General features: G+C 43.9%; 1 protein-coding gene across 1 annotated transcript in view; it reads right to left on the minus strand.

Moving 5' to 3' along the window:
- rnf217 (ring finger protein 217) overlaps positions 1–6,657 on the minus strand; it is a 107,442-nt gene extending 100,785 nt beyond the window's left edge. Inside the window, exon 1 of the mRNA XM_080192520.1 lies at positions 5,707–6,657. Within this exon, the coding sequence (XP_080048646.1) occupies positions 5,707–6,300 (594 nt within the window). The 5' untranslated portion in view covers positions 6,301–6,657. The remainder of the gene's footprint in view (positions 1–5,706) is intronic.
- Positions 6,658–20,696: the final 14,039 nt, after the last annotated feature.

The following is a 20,696-nucleotide window of genomic DNA, read 5'->3' on the forward strand; positions in this document are numbered from 1 at the left end:
TCAGGGTTAAGCATCACCTGGTGCGGCTTGGTAGCCCCATACTGTCATGGTATTGTCTGCTACATTTGCCACAGGTGCATGATTTGCTGATCTTTGTTTTCTTTGGGCCTTCTCAGTCAGCTGAACTATCCTTTTTTTGCTTGTTGTTCCATCTCAAACCGAATGAATAATACTCAAAGTGACAAATGTAACTGCAAGACAAACATTATTTAATTTGCTAGGCTGGCTGGCCTACTTCTGACATGTGCTAGCTGACCGAAACCCCAGGGCAGGTGGCCCCATATGCAGTACAGTCTCTTATCCTGGTAGCATAAACTCATGTACACGCTTACGCAAACAAATACAAAATCAGTGATCAAGACATTCGCCTCACCCAAGTGATTTGATTAATTTGTTATTGTTGCATGTACTGGGACACAGTGAAAAATATTGTTTGTGAACGGCTACAGCCAAAAACATACCATTCATGTGTTATGTAGGGGAGAAGGAAAAGGATAGAATGCAGGATATAAATGTTGCAGTTACCAACAGGGTGACTAGAAAGATCAACTTAATGTGAGATTGGACCCTTCAAACGTCTGATGGCAGTATGGAAGCAGCTGTTCTTGGTATGTATTTTCAGACTTTGATATTTTTAATGCTCTTCAAAACAGTCTCCAGAGGTCATGACCCTCAGTGACTGTCTCCCAGTTGTCAGTGTTCGCTACCGTCACAGCTCAGTCTGTGTTCTTGCAGCAGAGGTATGGACAGCAGTGGTCATTTTACCATACAGAAAGTCTTTAGTATACAGTTACCATCCATCTGATGGATGTGTTTGAGCTAACGAAGATGTTGTTGGCTTAGTGATGAGTGTATGGTGACGGAATTGGAACACTCAAAAGATGTCAGAGTATGTCACCTTATCCCACCAAGATGATGCCAAAAATATATCTGAGACAACAAAGGTTGGAACTATTCAGCCTTTTCTCCTGCCTAATATGTGGTGGTAAAGTCTACTAGTGCAGGAGATGTGTGCTGAGGACGCACGGTTGGTATATTCTCAGGCTGCTATTATCCCATTCTCCTTGCACTTAATGACTGCCACTTCTGTGATGTATGTGCTGATTTCAGCATCAAGATGCATCAATAAATGCATCAATGCTATTGGTCTCAATCTCATTTCCTATTGCCTTGTGGCAATACATTCCCTATTCTTACCACACTGAATAAAAGATGTTTCATCTGAATTCTTTATTGGATTTATCTTATATTTACGAATCTTCTTTTTTATTCCCCATGAATGGTCACATCAGTTACCTGTCTATTTTACATAAGAACATAAGAAATAGGAGCAGGAGTAGGCCATCCAGCCCTTCGAGCCTGCCCCGCCATTCAATAAGATCATGGCTGATCTGTCGCTGCTCAGTTCCACTTTCCCGCCCTCTCCCCATAACCCTTAATCCCCTCTCCTATCAAAAACCCATCAACCCGCGTCTTAAAAATATTTAGCGAGGCAGCCTCCACCACTTCAACGGGCAGAGAATTCCAGAGATTCACCACCCTTTGAGTGAAGAAGTTCCTCCTTAACTCCGTTCTAAACCGCCCCCCTTTTATCTTGAGGCTGTGCCCCCTAGTCCTACTGTCTTTTTTGAGCGGGAAGAGTCTTTCCACCTCTATCCATCATTCATGAATGTAAAGACCTCTAATACGTCACCTCTCAACCTTCTCTTTTCTGGTGAAAAGATTCCCAGCCCATTCAGTCTTTCTTGACAAGCATAGCCTCTCAGTTCCAGTACCAGTTTTGGATTGAAAGGGCAAAAGACATTTCTTCCATTTCTGGCAGTTAGCTTTAACATTACTCTCTTATCAGATATAGCACGGTGACCAGAATAAAACTCTTGACAACAACGTCTCAACTCCAAACTCAGAAGAATGCCTCCTACCTTTTGAGTATGTTTGCCAGCTTAGGTTGAGTTGTGTGTTGTTAAATCTACATGTACTAGGAACTGGAATAGGTATTTTTAAACTCACTTCAATAGTATCTTCTGGCTGTAAGAATCCTAACTCATTCCACAGATATGGGCTAACCCATTGCACCATCTGGCTTGTCTAATGAATTTTCATATTTACCGACTTTTCCCAATATCACTGACTGGACAATAACCAGAATTTTGCTCGCTTCATTGCTACATCATCCTCTTCAAAATGTTACCGATTTGCAATCTGTGGAGTAGACATGAGCCTCACTGACAAGGCCAACATTCATTGCCCATCCCCAACTGCCTTTGAGAAGGTGATGGTGAGTCAACTATATCCATTTTTAAATTTATTGCCAATCAGGTGGTGACACGTAATTTTCTTGAACTGCCGCAATCCACGTGATGTAGGTACACCCACAGTGCTGGTAAGGAGGGAGTTCCAGGATCTTGGCCCAATTACAGTGAAGGAAGAGTGTTACAGTTCCAAGTCAGGAAGGTGTGTCACTGGAGAATTGCAGATGGTGGTGTTCCCAGGTATCTGTTGCCCTTGCCCTTCTTGGTAAAAGCTGTAAATTTGTAAGGTGTTGTTAAAGAAGCTTTGTTGAGTTACTACAGTACATTTTGTAGATGGTTCATATTACTGTAAAGTAATAGAGAGAATCAATGCTGAAGGTGATGGATGGGCTGCTGGTCAGGCAGGTTGCTTTGTCCTGGAGTCAAGCCTTGGGAGTGTTGTTGGAGCTGCACTCACCCAGATAAGTGGGAGAGTAGTTACTCCATCACACTCCTGACTTGGGCCTTGCACAAGGGTGGGCAGGCTTTGGGGGCTCAAGAGGCAAGTTACATCTTCAGAATTCGCAGTCCTTGGCCTGCTTTTATAGGCGCAGTATTTATATGGCTAATCCAGTTCACTTTCTGGTTAATTGTAATGCCAGAATGCCATTCACTGGGAGGTAGTTAGATTCTGCGTGGTTAGAGGTGATCATTGCCAGGCATCGGTGCATGCAACTGTTATTTGCCACTTGACAATGTTCAAGCTTGATGCAGCAAGATCTTAACAGTGAATGGTATTGCTACTGAATTTCAAAGGAAGAAGATGGTTAGATTTGTTGATGGAAAGGGTCATTGCCTGGCATCTATGTGGCACAAGGGTCATAGGGCACTGCTCAGTCAGAGCTTCAGCATCTGAGGAATCATAAATAGCCCTAATGTGTTGTGCTTCCTCATTCATTGAGGATGGGGATGATTGTAGAGCCTCCACCTCCAGTTAGTTGTTCATTTCTCCACCACATTGTAGTCCTGCCAGATTCAGTTGTCAGAGTTTTGATCTGATTGTGAGATTGTTTAACCCCATCTACAGAATGCTACTTCTGCTGTTTAGCATGCTCAAGTTTGATGTTGTGGCATCCTTAGGTGAGAATCTTAAGTATGCCTGATGAAGTTCTTAAAAAGCTCTTCTACATTCTTCATTGAACCAGGGTTGTTCCCTTGGCTTGATGCTTATGATAGAGCCTTACTGACCAAATATTTCTTACCCAAACACCATGACTTATTGAATTAGTTTCCAGTTGAGCATATTACAAAAATCACAAACAGTGAATCTGATATTTCTATATTACCAATCTAACATTTTGTGCTCGACACATCTCAAATTTACAATCAATAAAACTGAATGAAGAACAGGTTATTACTGCCAAAACATTATTTGAATAATTAGATTGACAGAATAAATACAAAGAAAATCAAATGTCCCTATTATTTTCAAAACGTAGTGGAGTCCTTTTGACACTGAGATACAGACATTAATTTGAATTGCAATTTGGAAATGTGATGCAATAGATTTTGGTAGAAGAATAAGGAAGGACAACATAATATAAAGCGTACAATTTTAAACAAGGTGCAAGAACCAAGAGACCTGGGAGCATTATGCATCAATTGTTGAAGGTGGCAGGACAGGTTGAGAAGTTTGTTAATAAAGCATTCGGAATCTTAGGTTTTATAAATAGGCATGGAATACAAAAGCAAGGAAGTGATGATAAACCTGTACAAAACTCTGGTTTGGCTTCAACTGGATTATCGCATCCTGGTCTATTCATCACACTTTTAGGAAGGATGTGATGGCACTGAACAGGTTGCAGAAAAGATTTACAAGAACAGTTCTGGGGATGATGAACTTCCGTTATATAGATAGAGATTTAAAAAATTAAAATCACTCCTTAAAGACAGGGCTGAGAGGTGATTTGATAAAAGCATTCAAAATTGTGAAGAGTCTGGACATAGTTTCTCCTTATTGACAATTTCCATTGGTGGAAGGGTTAATAACCAGAAGACACTAATTATAAACATCATTGGTAAATGGACCAGAATTGAAATGAGGAAAAACCATTTTATACAGCAAGTGGTCACGATCCAGAATGGACTGCCTTGCTCTCAAAAAGGAAATTTGAAGTGAAAACACTGCTCAGGCTAAGGGGAAAAGGCAGCAGACTGGACTTAGCCAAGTTGTTCTCAGAGCCAGCACAGACATGATGGGCCAAACAGCCACCTTTTATACTCTAACCACTCTATAATAAAGTATTTAAATCATCTTAACAAAATAAAATTTTCTGTAAGAGCTATAATTCCCATTTTTACACATCAAATCCACTTACAGTCTATGATCTGCAACCAACTGGTTTATATCCAGGCATTCAGATGATTAACATTCTTTCAACAGATATGCAATCAATTAATTACAAATGCACGGTCATTAATCTTCAGAGGACCACAGCCAATACATTAGTTTAAATGGGCTGATTATGTTTTCTGACCTTTATCTTTGAAAGTATTTTTTTGGAAAGCAAATAAATCACAGATTAATATGAAAAACAAAGATGATGAATGTGAAAGAGGATACCATCCATACAAATCAAAAGTAAACCATTGCAATTATAAGCAGACTGCTTGCTTCACTCAAGTTTCACCTTTGACTCATAGGCTAGGGTCTAGTTTCAGGATCTTAAAACATCATGATGCCTGCTTTCCATTAGAATTATGCACTTGAGTCTATCTTTTTTCACCGAACCTTTTAGTATATTTCTTCAACTATTTATCCATTTCGCTCCAAGCATAACTTTGATTGGAACTCAAATGTATTCTATATCCTAAAAAGTATCATCTCAAAAAAAGTGCGACTTCCCCTTTTCTTATCCCAAATTCAGCGTTACTTGAGGAAACAAGCTCGTTTAAGTCATCCTAACTTTATTTGAAGTTAATCTGTAGTATAACAGGAACACAAAGATTACGCTGCCCTTTTTTTTGAAGTAAATGCACTGATCCCTGACAGACCTCAGTAATTGCGTACATAAAAGACTTCCCCGATTCAATTTAAGCTGATAAACATTAACTAGTTGCAGAACGTCAGCTAACTTTTGTTGATTGTAGATGCCCTGGCTGAGTTTCATAACATTCCCAACCGTTAAAAAAAAGGAAGCACTGCTGTTTTTCGTTATTAGAGGTTCCAAACAAAAACATTTACATTGTCAGAAATCAAAAGTGCGCCCAAAGGTCAACAATCGAATGTAAATCCTGTTAACAGTGAACAAGAACATAAGATAGCCTGCATGAATTATGAATGTGAGCTGTGAAACTTCATGTAGCAATCAAGGTTTCAGTATCAGTCCCTGTCGGATTATGGTTTCTTGCATTGTCTGCGCTAAAGGGAACACGTAAAGTTACTGCTCTGCCAAGCGTGACGGATGGGAATTACCTGATTGCTAAGATATCTCTTCAAGCACTCCTCGCATACAGCCTTCTTGCAGCATGGAAGTGGTCGGATAGGTTTGTCATCTAGGCAAACTCGGCAAGTCAAAATAATAAAATGCCTGTAGTCTCCGGGGTAAGGGGTCCCCACCACCGAATTTAGGTCGATCTGCCGGGAGATGGTAAAAGGTACCCGGGTGGGGAGTTCGAAACCCGTCGGAACCGGGGACGGGGTAGCATCTCGACCCGTCTGTCCAGTCGGTGTGGCCCGGCCCGAATCAGGGGGCTCATCCACCCGTTGCCCCCCAGTCTGGTCTGGCAGCGCCGAGCGCTGGTAATTCTCGTTCTCCACACAGTAGACGGTGCAGTAGATGTGCTGCGAGCATTCCGAGCCCGGCTGCTGCTGGGCGGCTGGCGCCAGGCGGCTGGAACCTTCCCCATTGTCCTGCTGGCTGCCCGCAACATTCTCCCTCCCCGTTCCATCCGGACCACGTTCCATCGCCTGCCTGCTCCCGCCCGCCGCCTCCTCATCCTCGCTGCACGCAAGCGTATCCCCCCCATCTCTCACATTCTCATCTTCCATTCCCGACTTCAATCCCATAGGCACAGCTCCCAACAACACTAGTCCTGCATCTGCTTCCGGGTCCTACTTTTTCCTCTCTCTCTTTACACAATCCACTCACACTTCATGTGTGTGTGTTTTTCTCTCTCTCTCTCTGATTGTGTCAGAGAGGGAGGGCTGTGCTGCTATTTTGTTTTAACGTGTAACATCTCGGGAATGTCGCCTCTCCCTTTCCTGAAAACTACATGCTTTCACGGCACTTCTGTTCCACGCCCGATTTGCAAAACGGCAGTTTAAGGACAAATCTAAAAAATCCGGAGTTCCCTTCGAGTTAGCACTCAGATTATGTATCTCCCAGATTCATACTTTCACAACAAAGTCAGTTTCATTTCAGCTGTGTCGAGTTCAGCGATTACTGTATTTACCCTGATAGACAGGCAGCTTTCACTTACCGTAATGATCAGGGTAAACCTGCTCGAACAAAATCTCTGGAAGGAACGATGTGGTGGAGTTCGTTGGACGGATACAACGGGTATCCACTTTGATGTATTGCCACTAGCATTTTTTAAAAGGGGCACTACAATTATTTTGCAGCTGATGGGGATGGAATTAGAATTCTCCAAACAAATATTAATGAATACATGATAATATAGAATCTTGGAAACCTACAGTGCAGAAGGAGGCCATTTGGTCCATTGAGTCTGCACAACAACAATCCTACCTTGGTCTTACCCCACTACCCACAGATTTACCCCACTAATCCCTCTAACCTACACATCCCAGGACACTAAGGGGCAACTTAGCATGGCCAATCAATCTCACCCGCACATCTTGACTGATTGATAAACTATCTATTGATAAACTAAGTCAGAATTCTGAGGTAAGGTGAAGAGTACCCCCAGTCACTGAAGGTTAAGAACTCTAAGGTTCTTATCAATGACTTGGAAGAAGGGGCTGAAGGGTGGGTTAGTAAATTTGCTGACGACACCAAGATTGGTGGAACAGTGGATGAGGTGGAGGGCTCTTGCAGGCTGCAAAGTGACATTGATAGGATGCAGAGCTGGGCCAAAAAGTGGTAGATGGAGTTTAACCCTGATAAGTGTGAGGTGATTCATTTTGGTAGGACAAACTTGAATGCAGATTACAGGGCCAACGGCAGGGTCCTAAGGAATGTGGAGGAACAGAGAGATCTTGGGGTACATATCCACAGATCTCTGAAGGTTGCCACTCAAGTGGATAGAGCCGTGAAGCAGGCTTATAGTGTGTTAGCATTTATTAACAGGGGGTTTGAGTTTAAGAGCCGTGGGGTTATGCTGCAACTATACCTGACGTTAGTGAGACCACATTTGGAATATTGTGTTCAGTTCTGGTCACCTCATTATAAGAAGGATGTGGAAGCATTGGAGAGAGTGCAGAAGAGATTTACCAGGATGCTGCCTGGTTAGGAGGGTAGGTCATATGAGGAAAGATTGAGGGAGCTGGGGCTTTTCTCTTTGGAGCCGAGGAGGATGAGAGGCGACTTAATAGAGGTTTATAAGATGATGAGAGGGATTGATAGAGTGGACGTGCAGAGATTATTTCCTCGGCTGGATGCAGCTGTTGCTAGGGGACATAACTATAAGGTTCATGGTGGGAGTTATAGGAGGGATGTCCGAGGTAGATTCTTTACTCAGAGAGTGGTTCAGATGTGGAATAGACTGCCTGCTGTGATAGTGGAGTTGGACACTTTAGGAACTTTCAAACGGTTATCGGATTGTCACATGGAGCACTCCAGAATTATAGGGAGGGGATAGCTTGATCTTGGGATTGGACATTGAAGGCTGAAGGGCCTGTACTATGCTGTAATGTTCTATGTTTCTACAAGGCCATCAGATTTAGTGGAAATCAAAATATAGCTGAGTAGCCCAAAAGTCACTGCCCAGCCAATCCCAAAGTCATAAGACAAATCACTGCAAATTTAACCAGGCCCAGGAGCTCTTCCATGATGGTTGATATGTTGATGGCCGATATTTATGACTTCCTCTGGTTGAAACAGGCATGCAGCAAAGAAATCCACAAAATGACAAGGAACAAGTAGGTCAGTGTTGCATACAGTAGTCCTGAGCACATGTCACATTCTTCTGGGGGAAAAAATCCAGCCAGAAACCCTTTGATTGGTGATGTTGGTGTCATGAGGTTGATAACCCACAGACTGCAATCAGTAAGAATAGGCAACAACACCTCCTCCACAATCATCCTTAACACTGGTGCCCCTTACTATACTCCTATACACCTGTGACTGTGCGGCCAAATTCCTCCCCAACTCAATTTTCAAGTTTGCTGGTGACATCACCGTAGTGGGTCAGATATCAAACAATGATGAGACAGAGTACAAGAAAGAGATAGAAAATCTGGTGAACTGGTGGGACGACAATAATCTCTTCCTCAATGTCAATAAAATGAAGGGATAGTTATCAACTTCAGGAAGCATAGTGGAGGACAGGAGCCCCTATCTACATCAATGGAGACAATGTGGAAATAGTCGAGAGCTTCAGGTTTCTAGGTGAGAATGATCACCAACAATCTGTCCTGGTACCTCCATGCCAAAGCTATAGTTAAGAAAGATTACCAATGCCTCTACTCTCTCTCAGGAGGCTAAGGAAATTTGACATGTCTGCTACGACTCTCACCAACTTTTACAGAAGCACCATAAAAAGCATTCTTTCCGATTGTATCACAGCTTGGTATAGTTTCTGCTCCGTCTAAGACTGCAAAAAACTACAAAGGGTGATGAATGAAGCCCAGTCCATCACAAAAACCAGTCTCTCATCCATTGACTCTGTCTACATTTCTCACTCCCTCGGAAAAGGATCCCATGTACTCCGTACATACTCTTTTCCACATTTTTCCATCAGTAAAAAGATACAAAAGTCCAACAGCATGTACCAACTGACTCAAGAACAGCTTCTATCCTGTTGCCATCAGGTTTTTGAAAGGACCTACCTCATATTAAGTTGATCTTTCTCTATACCCTTGCAATAACTGTAACACATTCTGTACTCTCTCCTTCGCTATGTATGGTATCCTTTGTCTGTAGGCATGCAAGAAACAATACTTTTCACTGTATACCAATACAAGTGACAATAATAAATCAAATCAAATCAAAACCTACTTGAATTGTGGCAGGAAATCAGAAAGAAGAATTTTTAATTCAGGTTCAGCTGACAAAATCCAAAGAAAATCCCCAGACTCTCAGACCATGAAGGAGGAGTCAGGGTATCTGGTAGAATTTTTTGAGGAGGTGACAAAAATGGTCGACGAAGGATGAGCCGTGGATGTCGTCTACATGGATTTCAGTAAGGTGTTTGATAAAGTCCCTCATGGTAGGTTGGTGGAAAAGGTTAAGGCTCATGGGATACAAGGACAGGTGTCCAGATGAATTGAGAACTGGCTTGGAAATAGGAGTCATGATGTGGGCATGCCGGCGTTGGACTGGCGACAGGTTGGACTAACACCTGGTGTTGTCAGACTTTTTACTTGGAAATAGGAGACAGAGAGTCATCGTGGAAGGGTCCTTTTCTAGCTGGAGGTCTGTAACTAGTGGTGTGCTGCAGGGCTCAGTACTGGGACCTTTGTTATTTGTAATATACATAAATGATTTGGAAGAGGGAGTAAGTGGTGTGATCAGCAAGTTTGCAGATGATACGAAGATGGTTGGACTTGCTGATAGTGAGGAGCAGTGTCAGACGATACAGCGGGATATAGATAGGTTGGTATATTGGGCAGAGAAATGGCAGATGGAATTTAATCCAGATAAATGCAAGGTGATGCATTTTGGAAGAAATAATGTAGGAGGGAGTTACACAATAAATGGTAGGCCTATTAAGTGTATAGAAACGCAGAGGGACCTGGGGGTGCAAGTACACAAGTCCTTGAAGGTGGCAGTACAGGTGGAGAAGGTGACGAAGAAGGCCTATGGTATGCTTGCCTTTATAGGGTGGGGTATAGAGTATAAAAGCTGGCATCTAATGTTGCAGCTGTATAGAACGTTGATTCGCCCGCATTTGGGGTACTGCACCCAGTTCTGGTCGCCTTACTACCAGAAGGACATGGAGACCCTGGAGAGAGTGCAGAGGAGGTTTACCAGGATGTTGCCTGGTATAGAAGGACTGAGCTACGAGGAAAGATTGGACAAATTGGGCTGTTCTTCTTAGAAAGGCGAAGAATGAGGGGAGATCTAATAGAGGTGTATAAGATTATGAAGGGTATAGATAAAGTGAACAGTGGTAAGCTTTTTCCTAGATTGGATACAATAATTACGAGGGGCCATGGGCTTAGGGTGAGGGGGGCGAGGTATAACTCAGATGTTAGAGGGAGGTTTTTCACACAGAGGGTGGTGGGGGCCTGGAATGCACTGCCAAGTAGGGTGGTGGAGGCAGGCACGCTAGGGTTGTTTAAGGCTTACTTAGACAGGCACATGAGTGGACTACAGATGGAGGAATACAGGAGACTTTTCTAAATAAAGATCAAGAGCTTTGGGACGTCCCTGGAAATCATAAGAACATAAGAAATAGGAGCAGGAGTAGGCCAACTAGCCCTTCGAGCCTGCCCTGCATTCAATAAGATCATGGCTGATCTGTCGTGGCTCAGTTCCACTTTCCCGCCCTCTCCCCATAACCCTTAATCCCCTCTCTCATCAAAAACCCATCAACCCGCGTCTTAAAAATATTTAGCGAGGCAGCCTCCACCACTTCAACGGGCAGAGAATTCCAGAGATTCACCACCCTTTGAGTGAAGAAGTTCCTCCTCAACTCCGTTCTAAACCGCCCCCCCTTTATCTTGAGGCTATGCCCCCTAGTCCTACTATCCTTTCTGAGCGGGAAGAGTCTCTCCACCTCTATCCTATCCATCCCATTCATCATCTTATACGTCTCAATGAGATCTCCCCTCATTCTTCTAAACTCTAACGAGTACAAGCCTAATCTATTCAGCCTCTCCTCATAGCTCAACCCCCTCAACTCCGGCATCAGCCTAGTAAACCTCCTCTGCACTCCCTTCAAGGCCAAAATATCCTTGCGTAAGTACGGCGCCCAAAACTACACACAGTACTCCAGCTGCGGCCTCACCAATGCCCTATACAGCCGCAGCAAGACCTCCATACTTTTATATTCAATCCCCCTCGCGATGAAGGCCAGCATCCCATTCGCCTTCCTGACCACCTGCTGCACCTGCAAGCTGGGTTTTTGCGACTCATGCACAAGGACCCCGAGGTCCCTCTGCACCGTCGCCTGCTGCAGTTTTTCTCCACGTAAGTAATAATCCTTCCTACCATTATTCCTACCAAAGTGGATCACCTCGCACTTGCCAACATTAAATTCCATTTGCCATTTCCTGGCCCATTCGCCCAGCCTATCTAGATCCTTCTGTAGACTCTCCCCACCCTCCGCACAATTTGCCTTTCCACCAATTTTGGTGTCATCAGCAAATTTCGACACCCTACACTCGGTTCCCTCCTCCAGATCATCTATATAAATGGTAAATAGCTGAGGCCCCAGCACCGACCCCTGGGGCACTCCACTAGTCACCATCCGCTAATCCGAATAGCACCCATTGACCCCCACTCTCTGCCTCCTATTTGACAACCAGTCCTCTATCCACGCTAACACCGTACCCCCAACTCCATGCCCCCTGACCTTCTGCAATAACCTCTTGTGAGGTACCTTGTCAAACGCCTTCTGAAAATCAAGAAAATCAAGAAATCAATTGATTCCTATGGACCTTTCAACATATTTCATGGCTCACTTGCTTTATTTCTGCGCTTCTGGAGATTCCGTATATGTCTAAGTTTTGCATGCTTATTGATGTCTTTTCTTTTACTTCACAGGAGATTCAGTCCGCCTTGTTGACCAACAAGGGGCATACAAGCGATTGGTTGTGTGAGGGCTGCTCTTGGATGTTGCTTCAAGAGTTGCCTAGTGCTTCACGTCGTTAGTGTACGCTTAAACTGGACCATCTGATGGGCAACATGACAGCTCAGTGACTATCACTGTTTGCTGTGCAGGTACATGGATTTAGGCCGGTGTCTGCAGGAGTTTGTACATTCTCCCCGTGATTGCATGGGTTTTCTCCGGGTGCTCCGGTTTCCTCCCACATCCCAAAAACGTGCTCTTAGGCTGATTGATATAACAAATTGTCCCTAAGTTAGTCTTCCCTCCATCTTCCCCAATAGGTGTAGACAAAGGTCATGGGTAGAGGAGGGCACTCATAATTTTATAATGGCGGCACGGGCTCGTTGGGCTGAAGGGCCTGTTTCTCGTGCTGTGTTGTTCTTTGTTCTTTAGTGTGTGACTAACTGCCCTGCTTTCAAGACCCTTTCATTCTATACTGGAACCAAACTATGTAAGATCTAGCTTGTTTAAGTGTAGTGGTAACTAGCTGGAAGGAATCAAGGGACAGCCCTGTGAAAATGCAAATTGGAATATGAACTCATTGAAGCAATGGCATTTTATGAACTGTTACATTCCTGGAACTGATAATTCAATTAACAAAGGCCAATTGTTTTATTAAGGGCAGGACAAACCGTACTTAACTCCCACAGACTTTCAGGATTAATTTCTATGAGGATCTTTTATAAAATGTCAAATTGAAGTTAAAAACTAGGAAGGAAAGTTCTGTCTCACAGCTGCTGATGCTGATATTGCCTTGTAATGTATTCGCTATTAATATTTCCTGTATTACACTTTTTTTTGAAAGGGAAAATATAGACGATCGACAGTTGTTGAATAACGATGGATGATGTAATAGCTACGCACAACCATCCCCTCGTTCCACCACCGCGCCCCCTCCCCCCCCCCCCCCCACCTCCCCAAGCCCCTGGTCCACCACCAACCCCCAATACATTCTACCACAAGTTGATGAAAAAGATCAATGAAGCCCATTCATTGCCTTATGAGTGCCTTTGGGTCTGCTTGCAAGCTGTATTTGTGACCTCCTAGACACAGTAAATTTTTAAGGTACCAGAAAAGGAGATCACTGATATAAATGTATACTTCTGCCATGCAGAAGCCATTACACCAGATGTTGGCATTTTTACTGTTACTCCACAGAATTTCAGCCAATGCTTCTAATTTTTTTAAAAAAGTAAGCTTCATTTATTCAGCAAAATTAAAGGCAATTATAACCTATATTTGCACTGTACTTCTGTCACATGGACCTCTTCAACAAACAGACTTCCTACCTCAGATTCGTACTGTCTTTCATGATAACAAAAGCACAGAAAGCCATCATAATGATAAGTGCATCTTGAGAGCAAGACTGAGGCCCATCTATTAACAAGTGAAAATGTGGAGTGGGAACTATCTTGGATCCTGATCCGAAACCTGTACCTGTCAAAAAATAAAAGTAGCAGTTAGTTACAAAGTTGAGCATCTAACTCCATGATGTCAAGCAGCATTGTATCTTCCACTCAGTGGAAGGTTACCTCCCATGACATCTGCTTGATCACATTAGTATCACTCATGCAAAGCTCCCAATGACATTGCACACAGTCATCGCTGATCATTACTTTTTCTTATTGGTCTAAAACTATCACTTATCAAAAATACAAGGAAACCTCAATGGAAATTCAAGAAAGCAAATTAGATTTGGCTTGCAGAAATTGCTGAATGAATCATTGTTACTGCCTCTCATTAACCCACTGTCATCATAATTGACCAACTTTAGAAACTGAAGGCTTGATTTTACCATTGCACTGCACCCATTTTCGGGCACGTAAACTTGGTAAAGTCAGGTGTGAGGGGAGTAGCATGATCTGCACCCGTCTCCACGCTAGTTCCCCTTTTACCAAGACCTGAAAATGACCGCAATCGGGAGCACGGCCGAAATGGGCTGATGGCTATTTAAATATATTTGCATGCATTTAAATTGACTGAATGGGCTGCATGCCCAAACTTACTTGGCACCTCCCCTTTTACCACTGCGTTCGCCCATTCAGAATCGGCGTGCAACAGACATGCTTCACAGAAGTCTGATTTGGGTGCTCCAGTTAGTGAGGGGGTAGGTGCCTACCATCTGACAACTTTCAGCCTGAGATTGGTAAGGGTGAGGGGGGGGGGGTGCGTGATGGCGGAGGAGGCACTGTCACTTTGCCTGAGCTCAGTAAGGGGGAGGGGCCTGTGACCGATCTGGGTGGCAAGGGTGGGGGGATAAGGGGATCAGTAATGTTGGCAGAGTACAGCAATATCTATGGAGGCCAGAAAGCAATGGGATGGGGCAATGGCACTCTATCTTTTTCTCTGCGCATGCACAGTTAGAATCATAGAACCCTGCAGCGCAGAAAGAGGCCCTTCAGCCCATCGAGTCTGCACTGAACACAATCCCACCCAAGCCCTACCCCCATATCCCTACATATTATACCCACTAATCCCTCTAACCTACACATCCCAAGACACTAAGGGGCAAATTCTTAGCATGGCCAATCAACCTAACCCGCACATCTTTGGACTATGGGAGGAAACCGGAGCACCCGGAGGAAACCCACACAGACATGAGGAGAATGTGCAAACTCCACACAGACAGTGACCCGAGCCAGGAATCGAACCCAGGACCCTGGAGCTGTGAAGTAGCAGCGCTAACCACTGTGCTACCGTGCTGCCCAGGTGCTGATCGGGGCTGCAGCGTTTCGGGCATGTTAAGCACCCCACCAACCCTACAGGCATGTGCTGCGCAATTTGCAATCACTGATATTTTCTCAGGCAGTGTGCATATGGGGGGGGGGGTGCCTGAGAATGGATCTAAAAGTCGGATCTGAAACACTCCCAGTTTCAAGTCTGCCCAGCACTTAGAATCAAAATGGTAAAGTAGGGCCCATAGGGGGCAATTCTCCCATCCCGCTGCACTAATCTTTTAGCACAGCAGGCCAGGAAAATCATGCGTCAATTCATCGGCATTCGTGCTGTGCTTGCATCTCCCAGGCCTGGATTTCCAGTGGTATTTGTGCAGCACTGGAAATCAGCTGGGGGAAGGGGCTAGTATTTAAATGGTATTTTACATACTATTCAAATGCTATTAGCGGTCCCAAGACTGAATTATCCAGGCCCACTAGCATCCCCCACCCTGCCAGAGTGTTTCACTCCAGCAAGGATTACAGTAGCTCCCCATTTTTGGGGAGTTAGGGCCTGACCCCGCTGGAGTAAAGGGGTACAATTGTGGCCCCCCCAGGGAGTTGGGCAATCGGGGGATGGTGCCCCTGGGTATGGGCACATTGGTAATGACAGCTTGTGCTCCCTGGCACTGTCCAAGGAGCAAAGTGCCCATCTCCAGAGGACACCTTGGCACTGCTGGTTGGGCATGCGGGCAGTGCCATGGGGGCAGGGGCAATTAGAGGCAGGACCTAGAAGGTGGGCCTATTGGAGGAGGACTGACCAGCAAATGGATGGGGGGATGCGATTGTGCCATGGGAATGTTGGGGGAGGGGGTGCAGCACTCTGTGGGTTCTGGGCTAGCCAGCAATCGAGCTGGCCCACAGAACGAAAGGATGACACTTCAGGGCCACTGTGCATGTGCAGAGGCCAGTTGATTTTGACCTCTCCAGTGTGAATAGGCCTGGCCCATAGTCTTTAATGATCTCCCACAGAAAAAAAACAATGTGAATTACTCCAGTTTGCCCATGAATTCAACATTTAGAATTTTTTTGGGAGAGTTGCCCCCATAGTGTTCATCTTGTTTCTTGAACCTCATTTTCAACTGGTCATTCGCCTACAAAAGCCATCTGTTGAAAACTGCTGAGAACTTAGTTAACGTGATTGCTGTACATGCGCTGCTGATGGGGGGGGAATATACCTGCATTTTATATTCATCTGCCATTCCAAGCTGATGAATACTCAATTGCATGCTACTATGTAATATATATCAGGCATCTTAGGCCCTATTTTACCATTTTGATTCAAGTGCTGTGTGGACTTGAAACTGGGAGTGTTTAAGATCCGACTTTTACACCTGTCCTTCGGCACTCCCATACACACTGTGCTTGCAAAAATATCAACAATTTGGAATCATGCTGCTGAAGCCCGTGGGTGGGTTTAACGCACCAAAAATCTCGCAGTTCTGATTGGCGCCTCCAACTGTGCATGTGCAAAAAAAAAGAATGCCGCTCCCCTGTCACATGGCTCCCAGGCTGAATAATGCCTGTCCCTGGCCCCCACAGACATTGTCCCACTCCCCCCAACATTACTGACCCCCCTTATTTCCATACCCCCACCACCCAAATCAATCACAGACCCCTCCCCCCTTACCCCCAGTGATTTCAGGCAGAGTGGCAGCAGATCCTCCCTTCCTCCCCCATCAATCTCAAGCAGAGAGCTGTCGGACGCTCGGCACTTACCTCCTCACTAACTAGAGTGCCTGTATTGGATTTTTGTGCAGCATGTCTGTTTTGTGCCGATTCTGGATGGGCGAACATGATGATAAAGCGAGAAGTGTCAGTAAAGTTGGGTGTGCAGCCCATTAAGTCAACTTAAATGCATGCAAATGCATTTTCAGGCCTTGGTAAAGGGGAAACCAGCGCTGAGGTGGGCATGGATTGTACTACCCATCTTACACCCGACTGTACCAAGTTTTGCACGCAAAACGCAATGCAATGGTAAAATCAGGTCCAATGTGCCCTATGTCCTTCCAGTGATCCTCTACAACAAAACTCCTCCAAGTCGTTATTATTCAGCTGAAGTACAAAATTTGATGAATGGATTGATAAAGTTATGTTGCCAATTCACTTCGATTTGTTCTGGTTGACTTTCTGCAGGATACCAAATATGGCCCACAGATTCCTCTGATATTTCTTACCAACTTACTAATATGTTGAGTGCACAGAAGGTGCTTCTTCACATCACCACAATTGTCTTCAATCCTGCAGTCCAGCAACAAGGTTTCAACTGCCCATATTGTAGCCAAGATCTAATCAGTCATTTATGGATTGGACAACAACTGTACTCATCAAATCTTCACTGAAGGCCTTTATTGGCAATAATAAATGTCCTTGTTGTTAAATCTAAATATCTCCAAATCATGCCCAGTAATTAAAGCAGTAGTTCCCAACCTTTTCAATAACTGGGCACACTTCAATGAGACAATTCCATGACACACAACTTTTTTTCAGCTGAATTAATTACTCACAAATACCACATTTACTTACATTTACTATGGCTATGGACTTACTAGAAAGGGTTGCGACATACAATTGAAATTCAATGGATCAGAGCAAAACACAAAATTCAGTAAAAAACAACTTACTGGGTTAGTGGGAAACTTAAATTTGACAAATTTATTTTAGTGTTCTTTGAGGATGTAACTAGTAAGATAGATGAGAAAGAACCAGGAGACATGGTCTTACTGGATTTCCAAAAGGCATTCAAATAAGGTGCCACCAAGACAGAGACACATAGGATGGTGCAGGTGATGGTAAAGGGCATGGGGGACAGGGGGTGGGGGGGGTGGAGGTGGAGGTACTATAACATATTATTGGTTAATGGAGAGGAACCAGAGAATGAAATGATCCTGTATTTTTAAACTTTTTTAAAAATGCACAGTTATAAGGGCCCATTTCTCAGTGACTCTACAATTAGGGAAACCAAAGCTGACATAAGTGAACTGCATACACTGTATCATATAAACATATGTATATTGTTTCATTTGATTATCTAGTTTTAATCGAAACAAGTCTGTTTTCTAGTGAAATGGAATGGTGGGGCAGGAGGGGCGCATAATGGGGGGCAACTCCAGAGATCGGTCAGTCCCATTGCCACTTCAAATCCACCTCATCAATCTGATTTCAAGGAGAAATTAGATATAGCTCTTGGGGCTAAAGGGATATGGTGGGGAAAAGGGGCAGGGGGATGATCAGGACATTGAATTCGATGATCAGCCATGATTAAAATGAATGGAAGAGCAGGCTCGAAGGGCTGAATGGTCTATTCTTGCTTTTCGTTTCTATGTTTTTCAAGGGCAATAAATGCTGGCTAGCCAATTGTGTAGTAAGAAGTCTCACAGCACCAGGTTAAAGTCCAACAGGTTTATTTGATAGTAAACGCCACAAGCTTTCGGAACAGCGTTCTGAAAGCTTGTGGCGTTTACTGCCAAGTAAACCTGTTGGACTTTAACCAGGTGTTGTGAGACTTCTTACTGTGTTTACCCCAGTCCAACGCCGGCATCTCCACATCATAGCCAATTGTGCCCATGTTCCATGATTGAATAAAAAGAAGAGACAATATAACTGAATCTGCCAGATGGAAGGATGGGTGGGATCATGTCATATGATTCCCACCTATCCACTTTGACCTTGACAAAGTGTATGTATCCCTTTGTCTGGGTTCCTGAGATTGGTTATGTTTCAATCGTGAAGAATTTGAAAGGCAAGTTGCATAGTCCTATATATCATTTGCTGACGATCCAGGAACAGGCTGTACCACCATTCCATTCAGCAAAAGTGCATTCATTTTTATATGTTCACAAATGGACCCTGACTTCAACTAATGGCCTCCTCTATTTTGAAAATGAATGAAATGAAGTGGCCCAACCTCTACTTCAGATTTATGTCTATGGAAATTCCTTTCTTTCAGGCTTCAGTTGTCTCCATGGGGGATTTTGCTGCCTTGGCCCTGTGCCTTCACCTCCAATGCAACAACCTCGGCCCTGTCCCATCAACAACCAGGACTGCAGAGATCAAATCCAAAGGGAATTATACATATCTCCATTTCATAAGCTAATACTGGCCAACCAGAGTCAAGTCATCTGCTAGGACAAAGGACTATACAACTACATAGTAACGGCAATATATTTCCATGTCAGGATGGTGAATGGTTTGGAAGGGAACTTGCAGGTGGTGGTGTTCCCACGTATCTGCCATTGACCTTCGCGGTGGAAGTGGTCATGAGTTTGCAAGGTGCAGTTTTAAAGATTTTTAATGAATTTCTGTAGGGCATCTTGTGGATAGTATACACTGCTGCTGCTGAGCGTTGGTGGTGGTTATTTGTGGATATGATGCCAATCAAGTAGACTGCTTTATTCTGGATGGTGTCAAGCTTAAGGGTTATTAATAGAAATTGAATCACGCCAAAACTTAAGGGGTTGGGAAATATGCCACCACTTATAAAGAGGGAAATCAAAACCAAAAAATCTTTCTGTTATGGACTGGTGGTGAGAGGAGAAATCAGGGCTGTCTGAATTAATCCCCCTCCTGTCCACAACATTCTGCCTCAGGTCTTTCACAAGGTGTTTATTTATGATGTCTTGTTACCTTGACAAAGCTTATCAGGCTTCATCATGGTTGAAGTCGCACTGAGGAAGGATAATCCTGTGGGTTTAAAGGATTAGCACAACTTCAGTGGTGTTAAGGGATGTGATTATGGATGGAGAAGACATCTATTTTCCTTAACTTGCTGAACTGCTTAGAGGGTTGTGACATTAAGGCAGATGAATTCAGGAATGATGTTTGTCATGCCAGGGCACTAGGGTTGACTTGAGGGTTCCAGTGATAGGTAGCTTTACTTGGTTCATTGGGAATCAAGATGAGAAGGCCACAAGTCCATAGCAGAGCACTTGGCAAAGGAGTACATTAGGGCCATCGCTGATATCTAGATACTGATGTTGTTTCTCCCCAGCTTCTGCCTGCACTGGATGGACCATGCTGAATCCTGTCTTCGTCTGGCTGGCTATCTTCTTCAGTTCTCCACGGAAGGTTTATGTGCACTCAAATTGCAATCTGAATATATTTACAATTAACTGTGATATTTTGCACTTTTGAAGTTATTTTGGAGATTGCTTTTTTTATTTTATTGTAGAATAAACAGAAGTCTGCAACTTTTATGTTCACTTTTTAGGTGTAATGAACGTATGTATGTTAAAAATAAGTTTCAGCATTGTTTGTGACTTCTTTAAGTATGTAACATTGCCATCTAGTGGCTAATGTTTCTTTCAGCACTTTAAAGCTTCTGCGTAATGTCAATTGAGTAAGAAGTCTCACAACACCAAGTTAAAGTCCAATAGGTTTATTTAGTAGCAAAAGCCACTAGCTTTTGAGCCTCTGACCCTTTGTCAGGTGAGTGAAGAGTTCTGACACAAACAGGAGATGTAAAGGCACACACTCGGTTTAGAGAATACTGATTAGAATGCAAGTTTTACAGCTAATCAAGTCTTAAAGGTGCAGACAATGTGAGTGGAGATAGCATTAAGCATAGATTAAAGAGATGTGCATTGTCTCCAGATAGGACAGTAAGTGAGTTTTGCAAGTCCAGGCAAGTCATGGAGGTTACAGATAGTGTGACATGAACCCAAGATCCCGGTTGAGGCCGTCCTCATGTGTGCGGAACTTGGCTATCAGTTTCTGCTCAGCAATTCTGCAGTTTCGTGTGTCGTGAAGGCTGTCTTGGAGAACGCTTACCTGAAGATCAGAGGCCGAATGCCCA

This window comes from Carcharhinus amblyrhynchos, chromosome 7 (genome assembly GCF_965287045.1).
Source record: "Carcharhinus amblyrhynchos chromosome 7, sCarAmb.v2.hapA, whole genome shotgun sequence".
NCBI lineage: Eukaryota > Metazoa > Chordata > Chondrichthyes > Carcharhiniformes > Carcharhinidae > Carcharhinus > Carcharhinus amblyrhynchos.